Source organism: Filicampus tigris, chromosome 4 (assembly GCF_054856515.1).
Source record: "Filicampus tigris isolate MCC_2025a chromosome 4, RoL_Ftig_1.0, whole genome shotgun sequence".
Classification (NCBI taxonomy): domain Eukaryota; kingdom Metazoa; phylum Chordata; class Actinopteri; order Syngnathiformes; family Syngnathidae; genus Filicampus; species Filicampus tigris.
In genome coordinates this window covers 4,623,073-4,640,512 of record NC_141220.1, presented here as the reverse complement: position 1 = coordinate 4,640,512, position 17,440 = coordinate 4,623,073, and the positions used below count along the sequence as shown (strand labels likewise).

The 17,440-nt window shown below is 41.2% G+C and overlaps 1 protein-coding gene across 2 annotated transcripts in view; it reads right to left on the bottom strand.

Annotated features, from left to right (window-relative positions):
- Positions 1-17,440, bottom strand: part of zfpm1 (zinc finger protein, FOG family member 1) — a 111,328-nt gene that overhangs the window by 92,581 nt on the left and 1,307 nt on the right. Inside the window, exon 1 of one of the 2 annotated variants that reach the window (XM_086029246.1) lies at positions 11,870-12,008. The exons of the other annotated variant lie outside the window; for it this stretch is intronic. Coding sequence (XP_085885372.1) covers positions 11,870-11,876 — 7 coding nt within the window. The 5' untranslated portion in view covers positions 11,877-12,008. Of the gene's footprint in view, positions 1-11,869; positions 12,009-17,440 lie in introns of those variants that run through there. 2 annotated transcript variants of the gene reach the window in all.

Below are 17,440 nucleotides of genomic sequence, written 5' to 3'. Positions count from 1 at the left end.
GCATAACAAAGAGAGTATGGGTCATAGTCAGCTACAAAGGAACAGCTGATCTGTGGTGACAGACATCAACACAAAATGGGAGGACCGGAACACCTGCAACTTTGTCAATAAAATTCCTATCTCCAGACAGTGAACAATTTGGAAAGCAGATGTCACTTCACAGCAATGTTTGCCAGCAGGCCAGTCGCATGAAAGGACTTGCCTCTATTGATCATTAACCCCACTTTGGATTGGCTTCTAGATTTGTTTAGCCTTGAGATTGCCAAATGGCACCGCAGTGAAATAGTGGCCTCGCTGTCAGAAGATCCGTGCTTGAGTGGGGTTTTGTCTGATGCTCTAGTTTCCTCCCACATTCCCCAAAAATACATTTTAAGCAAACTGAACATTCTAAATTCTAAAATCTAGATGTTGATGTAAATGGTATGCGAATGGTAGGTTGTTTGTCCACATGCGCAATCTGCTGATGATCAGTCCACCCCGCTGCTCAATTGAGTTGGTTAGGCTTCATGTGACCCTAAATGAGGACAACCTGTATAGAAAAAGGTTGGACTGACGGCTCCATTCTATTACATCTGCTGTTGCAGCAAGCAACGGATGCATCTGAAACAAAAGACAACTACTTTTTTCAGATGCTAAAAAGGGTCGGAACGATTATTGAAATTTGAAACGGTAATAATAACCATAAATGGTCTCACATTTGATCGGTAAACCATAAACCCCTATAAACATTCCTACCCACAACAGTAATGATGCCAAGAGGTCTAGAAAATGGAAGGTGTGAAAGTGTGTGCAGGTCTTTTATATCTTCTTAGTACCATAACCGCAATTAAGAAGTTTGTTTGTCGCTTAAACTTCAAGAGGATTATTTTGCGAGGCAGGATTGAAGACTGTGGGTTGCTAGAAACACCAGGCGTGTAGACTTAACTAAAACTAAAAACGGAGAGACCTGCCTCTCAAATACTGCTGCTCGATAAGTGATGTATTTGCATCTTAATCAAGACCAAGACATTTGATTATGATTTGATGCTGGCGTTACCCATGGTCAACCAAGCTAACGCCAAGATCTTAGACAAAGAGGCGGATTTCTCTTTGTGGGAAGAGGTGTGACAGAAGTTCAGTCACACGGACAGATAGCTGGAGAGCTAAAGATACAGTAAGGGGCCAGAAACGCAAATGGGTTAGAGGATTTGGATGCAGGGATGGATGTAGTGATCTCTCCTGATATCCAAGTGGCACAATAAGTGATTAAAATAAAAAGGTTGACCTGGAAATGGCTCAAGCTGCAGTTCACTGGGGCTACAAACAGACCGTTGTGCCCCCACTGCCAATCGTTCTGTCCATCTCTTACTATGACTTCTAGCCATTCTTGTTTTCCTTTATTATGACAGGAAATGCCAGTAATACAAGTTAACTTTCTGGTCCTAGCCGCTTGCTTTTGTGTATGTGTGCCACATGTTTATACAGTGCAGGATGTGCTAATAAAATACAGGTTGACACATCAACACAGTTTCTCCAATCAGATGACCATCACGGAACGCGCCATTCCTCCTTCAACACTCTCTCTGCACTTCATCTTCCTCAAAAAAAAAAAAAAAAAAAAAAAAAACACAATGGAAAAGAGAAATGAAAAGAGTAGAGGTTTTTCTTCCCGCTACGCCCACCCCTTTCTCAATAGAGAGTGAGAGAAGAACAGAAAGGAGAGAAACATAATTTATCTGTGTATTATCAAGAAAGGCAGACACTTTAATCAGTCAGCTATGAAGTCAGTATTTCCATCCTTATCTGTCGCAGGAGTGGAAATGGAGAGGAGATAGCGTTCTGGGAGCCCATCGGTGGGCAGGAATGATAATGGGGAGGGGGTGGGGGGGCAGGGCGAGGCTATTGGACCGCTGTGTCAGCGCTATCTGCACCCATTATCAACGCCCTTATCGGACCTACCATCAGCCTCGCTGTAATGGGGCCAGTTCAACTTTCCACATTATCATACCGCCAAGACCTGGTTCGCCAAGGCTAGGGGTCTGGCTGGAGACAGAGAAAGGGGGTGGAAGCGGGGAGTAGATAGATGGAATGAAAGAAAAGGTGATAGAGAAGTTGAGGTGCAGGGGTCGCGATAGAGAGAGTTTAAAAATCAGGATTGAGAGGGAAAATTGTTTGGAAAAAGGAGTCGAAAATTTGAGAAATGATAAAATAGCGCGAGGCAGAGGCCTGAGGGTGGTTGCTTGATGCTATAGGATGCAGAATCTAGCGTGGAGCAACCATACACATTACAGGCTTTGTTATTTAACGTCAACCGGTGTCAGTGTTGCTGTGTCTACAAGCCTGCGTTGTGTTTACAGTCAAACATCCTGCCTCTATGGGCTCTTAAGTTATATTAGATCAACACACCCAAAAAGATGATATCACAGTATGGCTTTAATAAGCTTGAAAAGTACAAATTACTTTAATCTTGGTCATCAGGGGGAAAAAGGGAGAAGAATTTTAATGGAGTATTGCAACAATGCATTGTATTAATAATACTAATGTTAGCCACCCATTTATTTTCTATATCGCTTGTCTTCATTTTGGTTTTGGATAAGCTCATGGAGCCTATCCCAAATGAATGGGCGAGGTACACTGACTAGACTTTTACGTCATACAAAAAAGCCACAAAATACATGAATGAAAAAGGAGAAGTAGAAGAATAAGTAGAATATGCTTGGCTAGCTGTTAGCTTATCTGTGATTAAATTGAGGTGACAGTTTCGTGCCATTTCTTCTTGTAGTGAAAATTGAATTTCATTGTATGATTTTGTGGACACATTCGAATAACACTCAACATAAATGTACTGTAGTTTTTTTGTTTTTGTTTTTACTCTTTGGGTGTAAAAGGTTGCCGACCCCTGAATTGCATTACAGAGACTGTTACCTTCAAATACTACCATTAAAAAAAAGTTATCGCTGTTTAAGAATAGAAATGTATAAACTTAGTCCACTGAGTGACTTTTCTGGACGTCAACGTGGCCGCCTGATTCGATGTGGCAGGGCCCTTGTCAACTAATACATGTTGACTTGGCTGAACTTCATAAAGCGGCAACCTACAAAGGGCACAAAATGAATCCCTCTCATTCACCAATTTACGCACATGAATTGGGAATTTGGGAAACAGGTTGGCAACAAAGCAATAAAACAATGCAGTTTCTAAATCTCATGATTCCTATACAGTCAATATGTATATGTCAATATCACAATAACAGTGTGTTACATTTTCACTCATGCAAACAGTTAAAACGTTATCTTCTAGATAACATAAGTACCTCTGTACATAAATGAATTTCATACTCTTAAGTTGTTCGTTTAATTTGTAGAGATTTAAATGTACTTGTTGTGTGTTCATTTTATTGGTAGAGCTGTAAATGTACGGTACCTTTTTGTGTTATGGCCAGTGAGTTTTTAACACTCCAATATACAAAATATATTGTGACTGAGCAAGATTGTACGATTTGAATTACGACTTGCTTAAACTAAGTAATGACTTGACTTGCTTGTTTTTTTCCACAGTAACTTGAAACTTGCTTCAAACTTGAAGGTTATGACTTGAGACTTGCTTGTGACTTTCACATATGTGGCCTCCTCCCACCTCTGTCGATTATTGCGACTGGATGCGCTTCCACAAAGTGACTGACCATTTTGCAATCATATTATTTGTGTGAATTGTTCCATCTACTGTACAAAATGCTTCCTGGACAGAAACAATAGCTTTCAACACAACGGGGCATGCATGAGAAGTGATTCCCTGTTGCCTGTTTTGCATTTTTTTTTTTTTTTTTTAGACACAGGTGCCATTGGTGAAAGGTCAACTTTGTCCCGACATTCTGCATCTGTGCCATTTATACAAAATGGTAACAGGAAAGATGACGGCTTTGACCTGCAGTGTTAAAGGAGCTGTCGGCACGGGTGCAAACTGGATTATTAGGTGGTAAAATAAATACAGGGTGTAAACATTCTCCTCTGGGGTTAATTAAGTACAACAGAAATTGTGTAACCAGTGACATGAACCTTCAAAAAATACTACAATATGCCATTGTATTTCCTATTCAAAATCATAGTGCGGGTACACACAACTTGATAATGTGCACAATTTATAATTTATAGTAGACAACAATACCGTGATTTGGGTGCACAAATTATGCATGCAATGAAATTGAACCTTGAGGTCTGCATTTTTTCAGACAGCAATAGTCCAACATATACACTGTACTAGTACTATTGTACTACTACTGTTTTTTTTCACTCAAATGCACACAGACACACACACGCACACACACACACACACACACACAAACCCAAACACACAAACAATAGAACAATGCTCGCTCATAATGTACAAACTGACACTAGGAAGGGGTGGTTACTTGTTTTGGCTTTTGTTAGCTTAACAAATGAAATCAAGGATATGAATATTGCATTTAAAAGGAGATGTTATTTATGGCTTTTATCATCCTCTGTTGGCAGCCAGATGTAACTGCAACAACTGACTGAGCTTCCGGAGGTCTTGTCTGCAGCTGATAAAACAGAGAGGGAAGCACGCAAACAAGCAGACAACAGTCTCTTTTAAAAAGGAATGTACTTGAAGAAAATGTTCGTTGTTTTTCCCCATATTCTTTTCCAATAGATTTATTGCTAAAGGTAAAGTCAGTTTATACAGACCGATAACAAGAGGTGCCACTAGTCTAAGCTCCTCTGTTCAGGTAGATCCCAGGAGGATCATACGGCATCTCGTCTTTCTTGTCCCATTGTCTATGATGCTGAGTCACCCTTATCACCCCATTGCCTTTCAACCTCCCAATTTTCCTCCTTCAAACACTCCTTCTCCTTTACTCTTGCCTTCTTCACCTGGACGAGATCATATTGTATTATTCTCTTTTTTCACAATTTTTTTTTATTTGATTTACATGCATACAGGGAAATTCAATTAACGATCTGCTATACATTTCTTTACACACCCTACAGAGGAGCATGTATGCAAGTAGGGATGTCTGAGTGATGGGGTGCGCAAATAGTGACTGTGTTTATGATCTAAAACTGTGAGAGGGGTTCAATGCCTTGGCTTGAGAGCGCCTCAACAGTAGTTAGTAGGCTTGGACGGCTCAAGGATTTTTTCTTCTCTCCTGGGGCTAAAGGAGAGCTTGACTGATACATTATTATACATTTTACAACATACAATTTGCAGTTCACCTGGCTGTAAAAAACAATACATTTTGGAGACTCTAAACTCCAGCAAAATCCAACTGTTTTTAGGCGGTGGCCATTTTGCCATTGGCTGTCAACAGAAAATGGCGTCACAGTGGATCAGGGCTCAGGTAACAACAAATCACTAGTCACGACGACGTTGACGATCAAACTCATTGAAAATGTATTTAATAGTTGACGAGTCGTTTATTTACTGTATCTATTTATTTATCCGGCACTTTGTTTTTCTGTCAAAACTGACTCGTCTCCCGCTTCTCCTGCTGGTTGTATGGCTGTCTGCGAAGCACATGAGCGGTACTTGGTGATCCGGCTCATCTGTGATGCTAACAGAAGCTTTGTGGCTAATGCAGTGTCATGGCTTGACCCATGTTGGCAACAAGGTCCATGAGTTCGGGCGCATTTCTTTTTTTTTTTTTATTACATTTTATTTTTAAAAAACGAGTAACACAATTCATAAATGTGACCTAACAAATGTAAATGGCAAATATTAACAATTTTTTGACTTGATGTAGTAGACATCTGTTGAGTATTTTAACTGAAAATGATTTGATTGTGTTGTTTTGGAAACCCAAAACTCGAGCAGGTCCACCACACCCATCAACATTGACTGAGTAACAAAAATATGAACATGTTGGGCAAGTTACTTCAAAAATGTAATAAATTACTAATTATTTGCATTTGAAAGTAATCAGTTTATTTACAATATTGCTGTATTTGTAGAGTAATGCATTACTCAAGTTTAAATTTGTTTTAAGTTTCTTTTTGGGGGGTTTTTAATAGCGGATTAATTTATTTAATAATGATTTCAACACCTTAAAAGGAAAATGCAAAATTTGCTACCATACTATAGCTGGTAAAGTTAACTTGTAGTGAGCATATTTAACTATATGGTGTGGGCTATAATATTAATTGTTCAACTGTAATATTACAAAAACAAAAAATTTAAGTAACCCTTTTTATTACTTCGATACTGCCTAAATATACACGGTACAGTTACTGTACCGCATGACTTTTGTAAGGTGTTACTCCCAACATTGAATACAACCACCACACAAGGGTTAATATGATGTAAACCTTCCTTCCATGGCAGCACTGCGATGATAAACAAGCATCTTAAAAGGAAGCCATTGTGGCTGATGCCCAATTTCCTTTCTGACATAGGGACAGTCGTTTCTGGAAGCTAGCTAGCATTAGCATTCTTAGGTTACCGTGTGTGTTTGATGTAATGCCCAGAGGTGCACTTGCGCAACAGAAATCACTGATGCGTACCGCCATTTGCATCACGACGCGCATTTGCGTACCTGTACACACTAGTGCACTGCAACGAATCACCTTTGACCCGTGATCGGTAAGGATCAAGCATCACGGTTCAGGACGGGCGCAATCCGCAGAATGGTTGGTGAAAAAAACTGTGCGCGTTCACATTAAGGCAACGCGCTTAGTCTGCATTCAGCAAAGGAAGTTGAAACCTCAAGATCACTTAAGTTGCATGTACGAGAGCGTTTCGCAAACATACTCAATGAACACACCGCCTCCGCAAAGGCTAACTTCAAAATAAAGCTTACCAAATAATACATTGAGTCATTGATGCCAATGGGGGTTGACTAAATACTTTTTTGCCCGACTGTATATATGTGTCTATATACACATGGTCATTTTTGCCATAGCGACAGAAAATACTGTGAAAATGCCGCAAAGGAATCATTGTATTCAAGTTAGGCTCGCTACGGCGACAATGGCTTACACACAAGCACTTCTTGTACTACAAAGACCAAAATTCCTTGCGGTTGAGCATGCGCAGAGTGTCCCGTGCAATCGGAGTATTCCGATTGATGTATACATGCGCACATATTTGGGTTAGAAAAGGAGTAACCCAGCCATGATATTCAGAATTTTAAAAACCTGAATAAGCAACACATAACCATAAAACACATGACCTAGTTTGTTACAATATACTAATTTATAGTGCTAAAAAATAGCTGTTCCTCCTGATCTCTTTTCTCTTTCAGATGCATAGCATATTTTGATTGTGTAGATCAATTTTCTACTTTTAAATTATGCGTGATGCTAGTGAAGGAAAATAAAACGTTTTGGATGCTGCTTAAATTAAAAACAAAATTAAAAACCAACACAAGTGGATATTTTATGAAGTTTACTATAGGTTGCGGTAGTGTCAACGGGGAGAGACTTAAAAAGTAATACAACTGAGGAAAAAAAAGGCAATTCAGGTGCACAAAGGGTCATATGTCAACCTGTGTCAACATCTGGATGTGACTGTTATCTCATGAAGTGTTTTGTGCTTTTCTCCACAATGGTATTGATAATAGGCAACTTGTTTAAGAGTATATTATCTAGACATGCTAGCAGAGGTGCAGCTGTAAAAGCAGGTTGTGCTGTAGTGGAGCTGAGCAATCCGAACAGTAGGAGAGAATGGTCCGTCTTATCAATGCCACTGGGGGGCCTTGTCATAACAATTGCTGTGTGTGTACGTCTCTCTTATCCACACGCCTTTAAGTGTCCAGCGGCATTCTGACCAGAGCTTGGGAGCATGTGGCTCCACAGCTGTCACCTAAACAAACATCCTCCAAAAGATGACGGACTTAAGCAAAAAGAACCACTACTGATGACATTAAGACCTTGCAGGTGGTCACGTGAGAATGTGTGCTCAGGCCGGGATCTGAAAGCAAATACAGTATATACTGGATGGTGCAAAGACTGGTGGGACTTTTGTGTTGCTCAGGTCAAGCAGCCACAGTGCCTTATACTGTATATCATGTGTGATCTAAGTCCACACAAAGCTCCCAGGGAAGAGTGGTAATTTCCACTTGAGCAAATAGGTTGGACATAAATTAGGCTACTGTTCGTCAAGGCAATGTTTTCCTTCTTCCCTCATCTGTGGAGCTGCCAGCACCAAGGTCAGGGGGTGAATCGAAATATGGTCAACCATTGCTGTTACACAATCACGAAGGAAAAAAGTTGACAACGGACAAGTTCACAGGATTCCTGATCAGCGGAAGGCAGACAGAGGGAAACCTTGTTTCAGAGATCACAAAGCTTGTTGTCAGCTGTCAAGTGTAGTCTCCAAAGTGGAGGAACTCACACCATACAACACCCGGCTGCTCCACTCTGTATTGGGCATTTTGAATTCATCCAAACTAGAGATAGACCGATATGTGTTTTTCAGGGCCGATACCGATTATTAGTAGTCAAGGAGGTCAGTAACCGATATTTGGAGCCGATATTCATTTTCAGTAAAAAGGAAAATATTGGCACCAAAAAGTAAAACAAATTAACACTCTTAACTTTGTTGAAATGCCTTTATGCATGTTTGTTGAACATTTTTTCAGATTTGCATAACGTTGATGTTTTTTATTATCATACACTTTTGACAATATGCATCTTTGTTGTAAAATTCTAAGAAAGTTCAGGGAGCTCCCAGGGTCATCAGAATGTCTTCAAAAGTTACATGAAAACTTAAACAATTGCTCACTATAGTTTTCGACAGTAAATAAATTTCTCCAAAATTTCAAAATGACAGAAACGTTCAAATTTCACTTATCATTGTTTTGATTTGATTTCAAACAAAACCAAAAGGTGCAGAGTGGTCCCGGGGTCAGTTAGAATCTCTAATAAAGTTAACTGAAAATTTAAACAAATAGTTCCTGGGCCTGGAAAAATCAGGGTGGGCCTGAATATTTCTCTCACTTCACACAATCCTCCTGTCCCGACATATCGTATTTTCAAATAAGATGACAAACCGAATAATATGAAGTTCAGATCTTCCTTTGACAACCACAATTATGCCATTCTTAATATTCAAATAAAACAAAAAACACAAATAATTTCAAAATTTACTAAAAATGTAAAAGTATCTATTTTTTTATGAATCTCATTGGGTGGGCCTGTGCACACCCAGGCAATGTGTACACCCAGGCCCACCCATGGCTCCGCCCCTGTCCCTAATCCAAACCATTCAGAATGTGTAGTTTTCCAAGGTTTCTGTCTCTAGCTTCACGGCCTAGCTTGCCCTTGTAAAATTCCACCAGTTTCTTGCATTTTAACATGTTTTTCACTTGCAAAGAAATGCACCAAATACACAGCCTTGACATAAGCCTACAGTAAACCGTTGTTTACATTGGCCGTAGCCTCCAGAATGGTGGATGGTGATGTGGTGATGCCTGAGCCCAATTCAACAGGCCTTTCCCTAGGTAAATAGCAGGAAAGGGTAATAACTCATCTACACACTGAGCACAAACGGTGTTTCCTCTGTAACCCAGCCAACTTCCCCCTTTAGTGTATTTGACCATATGTCCACATGCATCCATACACACGCACTTTGCTGACTATGCTCAGATAAACGCAAAGCAAACATATACATATTTATGTGTCACTAGTGTAAAACAGAACTGCAGGTGTTGCTTTAAAGGGAAGTCAACCCAAACATATTTTTTTCAACAATATGTTCTATGCAAGACCACTAGTTGAAACAAAGCATTCTGATAAATATTGCATTTGTGGAATAAGAGTTAATCCACACGTTTTTAGCCATCTCTGGCCATTTCGTCACTTTATGTAGACTGAAAACGGCATCACAACTACCCAGGGCTCAGGTAACGACCAATCACAGCTCAGTTTTAGAAAACAGGCGAGCTGTGATTGGTCATTACCTGTGCCCTGGGTAGTTGTGATGTCATTATCAGTCGACAGAAATGACAAAATGGCCGCCCCCTGAGATGGCTAAAAACGGGTCGATTTTGCTACTTAACTCATATTCCACAAACGCAATATTAATCAGAATGCTGTGTTTCAACTAGTGGGCCTGCTGGGAACATATTCTTGAAAAAAATATGTTTGGGTTGATTTCCACTTTAAAGTGACACCATTTTTGAGCAAAGTTTCCAAACAAACGAGGCTGAAACAAAAGAAACTATTTCCACAATGAGATCAACTTGCGGGGCCTTAAATCTTAAGTTGTTGAGGTGTTTGTGGTATTTTTACAAACTCCACGGAGCGCACATAATGTGCATGCACATCATCGGTTTCTACTAACTACAGTTATATGCAGCGCTCAAGCAAGCGCTATCTGATCATGAGCATGAGAATTCTTAGGTTCCGAACCAAATCAGACACCATCTAGTTTTTTTAATATCTGCCAGTAGAATCAAACCAAGTGCGAGTCATCCTGCTGATTCAGCAACTTTACTCTTTTTTTTTTCCCCCTCCCCTCGCACCGACTGCGCTCTTATGGCTTTACAGAGAAAAGAGGATTTCAAAGGGAAAGCCAGTGATAAGCATCCGCAAACATAAAAATTTCCGAACATGTCAACTCTATCGTACACTTAATCGGAATGAGTAATACATGTTATTAATTTTAATTTAATTAATCAATGACAATGCTTGTTAAGAGGTGCAAAGAAAGAGATAGGGGAGGCAAGGGAGAAGGAGGAGAAAGATATGGTTTGAATGAATGAGAAAAGACTGAGGGAGGAAAGAAGCGCATTCACACCTATCATCTAATTATACAACAACATTAATCCCATTACGACTGGAACTGATTGCCAGGGTCCAGAACCTGGCTGCTCCTACCAAGGCCTGTTGTTATTGCGGCGGAGCCTCGGCTCCTGCCTGCTCTGGCCAGATAACAACTTTAATCATGCTTGGCAATCTCTATCTGCACCGGGGATCAGGCCCCGCGGCTTATCGCAAGTTCACATCAAGCTAAAAGCAGAACAAAGAAGTAAAAACAAGGGAACGCCACCAAGGCACAATGTGGGTGCGCGCGTGCGAGTGTGTGTTTGGGAGAGAGAGAAAGAGAGAAATTTAGACATGCTTTAGCATTACTCTTGAGTTTTTCTTCAAAAGAAGTCATTTATTTCTCAATTGTGCATCCATGAAATAATTATGTGAGCCAAGCATTGATGACTGATAACACACATTCCTTTCACAAAGCAAACCACAACTTATATAGGATGGGGCGTGGGGGGAATAACTGTCACCTGACAAATAGAAGCCTTATTAGTAAACTTTTGTCAAGTTACCAGGGAAATAAGAGCAAACAAAAAAGAGGAGGTGGGCTTAGTGATTTCCTTGTCGGGGATCTGCAGGCTTCTAGGTTTGCTTTAAGCTGTAGGAGGCAGCTATTATTCATGCTGACCTCAGAAGCTCCAGCTTCGCTGTCATAGAAACCAAGCTTTCTCACACACACACGCACACACGCGCGCGCGCGCGCACACACACACAATCAGCATTCTGGATCTGCTTGCTGTTATCTATCTATCATCAGCAGGCCTCCTTATCAGCATCCAACATCTTCCACAGAAGGGTGGGGGAGCAGCAGAGCAGACTGCACTGCCATTAAAAACACACCACAACACATTCATCTAACAGCTATATATTCTGCACGCTTTTTCACTCTCTCGCTACCTACCCCCACCACCCAACTATGTCCACTCCTCTGCATCTCGTCTCTTTCATCACCCCGCTCCGCCTTTCTCCTCTTTACTTATCTGGAGATCCACCCCCAGCCAATCGCAAACAAAACTAATGACAACAGCGCGACAATGCTAGAAGAATGGCATGCAACAGCCAAATGTAATTAAAATGTGCCCTCCAATCTGGATCTTTCCTTCCATCTGCCCTACCTCTCATCTCTTTCTCTCTCTTCTGCTTTCTGTTATCATCAGCAGTGATCACCGCCGTCTTTTATCATGTCTCCCATCTCAACTGCCAAAATATGAGCCCAGGGATCCAGCCTCAGTGGGCTGCCATGCCTGCCTGCCTCCTGAATCCCCTCCCTTCTACCTTCCCTCCCTCACTGCTATCGCTCCATCAAGGAGAGGAGCCTTATCGGGCTCAAAGATCTCCAACTGCAGGGGAGGATGACGCACAAAAAGGCACAGACAAATATCTATCTGCTTCACAAACATCCTCTTCTTCTATTGGCCACAAGAAAGACCGAAACCTAACATGCCGTTGTTGGGGGACAGTGCAATGCTGTCCTCGTGTACGACTCCATTGTAACGGGACTGCAGGGGTGGTTTGTCTTTCGGGTGATTTTTTTTTTAACAAAAGGGCAAATAAAAAAGTTCATCACATGTTGGCTCTTGGGCAATGCAAACACGAGAGTCTTGATAGGAAACTCATAAATACACCACAGTCCTTTAATTTGAAACAAAGCTATAAAGCAAAAGCCGAAAACATTGACAAACCGCTCTGGGATATTAGGTGACCATCATTTTTTTTCAGACTTTAAACCATTTCCGAAAAGGAAATAATGAACCTACTGTAAGTCAATATGTTACAAAAGTGTCAAGTTCATAAAACCTACCTGTACAGGCAGGTAAGGAACAGCCGTAGCAGTGTAAAATTAGGTGAAATGCCTACTGTTAAGACAAAAGAAAACCCATTAACTTTAAAGAATCCAGCCCCATTTTTAACATGTAGTTCATATTCTCATAAGTATAAAAAACAGTAAACTCTCTTTCTTAGATCATGAGAGATGACGCGTATAAACAGCTAGCCAGTCCACAGCTAGGTGGAGGCTAACAGTGGTAGCTAATGTTTGCCGTCAAACTAAATGCTAGGGCGGCATTGCCTCTTGAGCCTGAAATTCTTCACTTACTGTTCCTTCTTTTGAGAGTGTGTGTGGGGGGGTGGGGGTGTGTTTGGGGGCTAAAGTTGCATCCTCTCCAATCCACGGAACATCATGCGACCTAACCCAAAAAACAATTAAGTGGACTTCCTCTGTATGCTGCGAAAACTAGCTTAAATACGTGTCATCGACATGATGGTTTGAAACCAAATTTCCTAAAGTTTTGTTATCCAATTTTATTGGTGTCTTTGGACCAAACTTAAATATATGTATATCATTTATTCATACAAAGTTATGATATCGCAGGCGTCTGGCGGAAACCTCGCATCTCCAAAACTATCACTTTGCAGAAAACCCCAAACTGGCGTATTTGACGACCCATTAACATTGCATCGTCAAAGGTATAGTATCAATGGTATCGGTTTGTGAAAAAGTATGAATTGAAACTGAAAATTGACCAAATTTGGACGTAAGAGGTTTCTGCCCGATGCCCAGTGATATGTAAACACAAATGAAGCCGAAACACGGGACACGGTCATCTTTGTTAGCTCTTGACAACAGCTTGTGTCCAACAAAATCCATTGTGGACGTTCTATGGGCTTCTATGGGTGCTTTGTTCCGGTCTCCTGATGATAGGGCTCCACCATTTATCGGAGCCGAAAGGAAGTGCTTCGACCTGTTTTACTGAATACGGAAGTGGGTTGCACATTCTGTAAGCCCTACTGGCAGTTTGTAAAGTAACAGCTTGGTACGAGACACTCCATTATGACACGCTGAAGTCGTTATGCTTTGAATGAGAGTCCGCTTCTGCTCTTATGCTGGTGTCTGTTGAAACATGCTAACGTCTTATGTGATGTCACATGGTGATGACCGTTCAACCCCTAAGTTTGTGTGTAACTTAGGGTTGTCAATATCAAATCACTTTAGAATCGATGATTCTAACGAGTCGTCCATTGAATAATCGAGTAATTGTAGATTGAAAACACGTTAGCTTGAGCTGAGCGATGCAATCCATTGCTGCCTTTGGCACAGGGGACCATGGTTCAAATCCCAGTCATGAACACGAACATTCAAATGGGTATGATAGACCCCAATTCCCAGACACGATTAGTGCCAAACTCGGATTAAAATGAGTGTGACGCATCAGGAAGGGCATCAAATGTAAAAACTATGCCAAACATACAGTATAATCACTGTGGCGACACCCTAACATGTTGAATGTCACTGCCAGCACTGCTAATAGACTGTGAAAAGGTCACGAGTAGTTTGAACAATGGATTTATGAGGCCTGGAAATGTTTGTGTGGATGGCGTACAATAGTGCCAGCAACCCTTCGGCAATTGCATTTTTTGTGATCAACTTGCTCAACTTCTTTTCCTGGCCCTAGCGTAATTTTTGAGGCCTTGTTTTACTTGACAGTGAGGAATACCTACAGTAGTAGGTTGCAATGTTTGCCAGTATCCAAATTTAAGTGAAGAACTGGGATGCATACATCCCTAATCCATTATTTGTTGCACTGATGTTATGACATGATTATTAATTTGTGGATACAATATACAGTGTGCTAATACAGTTCCTGACCCAGCTCTTACTAAGCAAAGTCAAGTCAAATAAATTTAACATACACAAATACTGCTCTCCAATTATTGTCTTGCAACAATCGCCTGCACCTGCTGCAGCATGTTGATGACAACAACAAAAGAACTGACCAATCATCATTATCTTAAACCATTATCGCTGCAGTGTAAATAACATAGCAAACGCGCTGCGTTGTTCTGAAGAAGAAGATAGAGGTGTGTTTAGTTTTAAGCCACCATACCTTACTGTGAAAAACCATACCTTACTTTGCCAATAGCTCACATCAGTGACTAAATAAGTATCAGACTCAAAACAACATGGTGGACCCGCTGCTTTAATAGTGCTGATGTAGTTGTAACAGCGCAGGCCCACACCTCTGCTGGACCACCTCATAACTCAGATCAACAAAGTCCTTATCACTCCTCACTCTTTCCTATCAAAATGTCTGCCAAATCACAAGAGAGTCACGGGGCTGGGAGCTGGCTGGCCTCGACTACAGCCCGGCCTGCTGCACTGGGAAGAATGAGGGACCAGAAGCACTGATAAAGACGGCCATGACACCCCTGAAGGCCCTGATAGACCAAACCGACGTCGGAGGTCGTGAAGCGTCGTGGCGTCTGAATGTGCCGTCCGTTTGGTGTAGTGGCCACCGTCGTAGTGTCGTAACCCGTCCGGAAGCGTCTTTGGGGCGGTTGCGCATGTTGAATCGGCGTCGCCAGTCGTGACGTTTGGTCACTCTGATTGGCTGTTAGCTAGCAAATCAGCGCTCGGAGCACCAACGGGAAGTGACAAATACGGATAAACAGCGAGCACGCCTTCGCTGCCTTAATCTTCTTACAAGTACAAGAGCGAGGGTTGACAATGTAAGTATTTCACGATACCGTGTCAAGAACGTGATGGTTTACTTCGCGTGGGAGTTCATCGTGAGCGAAGAATATAGCTGAATGCATTGTCTAAGTTTTTATAATCGGCTTTCCGGTTGGACTTTTCTAACCATGATAAATGGTGACTACCGCCGCCAATGGTATGGAAGGGTATTACATCTTATGCATGCGCAGAAGGTACTTTAACGGTCAGCGTCGCTGGCTGTCGTTGCAGTGTATTCCTCCAGCGTGACGTGCCGACAGCCGGCCGGACGCCACGGGGTAAGCGTCTGTCACTGTTGGCCAGCGTCTTTTTGGTCTATCTTGGCCTTGAGATGCACGCATACAGTACAGTATGCTCTTTCTCTTTCTCTTGATGTCGCTCATACACACAAAGCCAAGCTGGGCTTTAGCCGCTGCTTGCTCTGCGATACATTTCCACATCTCACCGCTTCCTGCACAGTCGGTGCCTGCTGGCCATTTGCAGCGGCTAAACTTAATTTTCAAGAAAAGAAAGGTAATGATGATATTGGTAGGTTCATCAAGTCTTTCATGACAACCAATGTCAGCATTTTTTGATGTAGCGCAAACATGTGATGCATTGCTCATACATATTTTGGAAATGCTATGCTTGTTAAAACCTCAGTAATGGGATTTCTAATACATTTTGGCCATGTGGTGACCAGACATTCCCTTTTTCTCTGGTCTCTGGTCTTCTTCTGGTCATTTCCACTCCTTCAGATGCATATAAAGCATCCCGTTGGGACTTGACAATCATTCATTCCATTAACTTAGTTGGCACGGATTGCTTCTCTTGCTGTCACTTGGTTGGAGTCACAAACTTCCTACCACATTCACCTTGCAATTATTGTTGGGTGTAACAGTACGCTAAAATCATATTGTATATTTTCAGTACAAAAACAGATTTTTTTTTTAATATATTTATTTTGAAAAGATGACAAGTAAACGGTACTTTTTTTTTTTTTTTAATAAATAGAAGCGAACCATTCAGGTGACATTCTAAGAAATTACACCAGAATAAAAAACATCCATCCATCCATCATCGATACCGCTTATCCTCACAGGGGTCGCGGCGCGTGCTGGAGCCTATCCCAGCTGTCTTCGGGCAGTAGGCGGGGGACACCCTGAATTGGTTGCCAGCCAATCGCAGGGCACAGAGAGACAAACATCCGCACTCACAATCACACCTAGGGGCAATTTAGAGTGTTCAATTAACCTACGATGCATGTTTTTGGAACGTGGGAGGAAACCGGAGTACCCGGAGAAATGCAAACTCCACACAGGGAGGCAGGGGCCGGGATCGAACCCACAACCTCTGAACTGTGAGGCGGACGTGCTAACCAGTCGACCACCGCGCCGTCCAGAGTAAAAAACACACTAACAATAAAGATTTCTTAATTTATATACATTTTTTTAAACTGACTTATTAATTTAATCTGTGGCTGAACAAACCAAACACTTGTTTGAGTTTGGTACGTTATACAAAAGTTTGAGGCAAAGTTCACTTATCAAGATCATAATTATGTATTAGTCTGTGAATTTTACATTGTTGCCTTGTTGAAGGCAACCAGTGTGTTAAAGCTGGTAAATGGCATATCAAGATTGTTTGAAAGTATTGCATACACTGATGGCAATTAAGTGGAAATTTTTAAAGATTGTCAACACTGTTGACTGTTTTTTTCAGAGACTCAAGCGCTTATGTTAGAAAGTTACATCACAAATTCCCTGTTTAGGAATCTGATATGTAACCCTCATTCATATACTCACGTAATAAAATGATTGTTTGAAGTTCAACAAATATAATTTATTAAACAACTACAAACTTGAAGCTCATGTTGTGCAATCCTTTTCCAAATCACAATAAACAATTTACTTAGCAGTGATGGTTTTCGCAGAACCTAATAGCAACTGATTTTCTTTCCATCAACAGCCCAATTGTTTAATAGTGTCCTGTCATATTTTAATCTGTAATTTATAGTTGCAATTCCAAAGCATAGGGCTGGTCAACTACTGCACATAGCAAGCACACTGACCACATGTCACAGGATAGTTATGATTGCTCCTGAAACAAATGTTTGTCTAGTGATTCTATGTAGTTCTAAAGTTCCAAATGAGGTTTTAATGAAAAGTGGAGGCTTAGGCTACTGGGGTTGATTGCT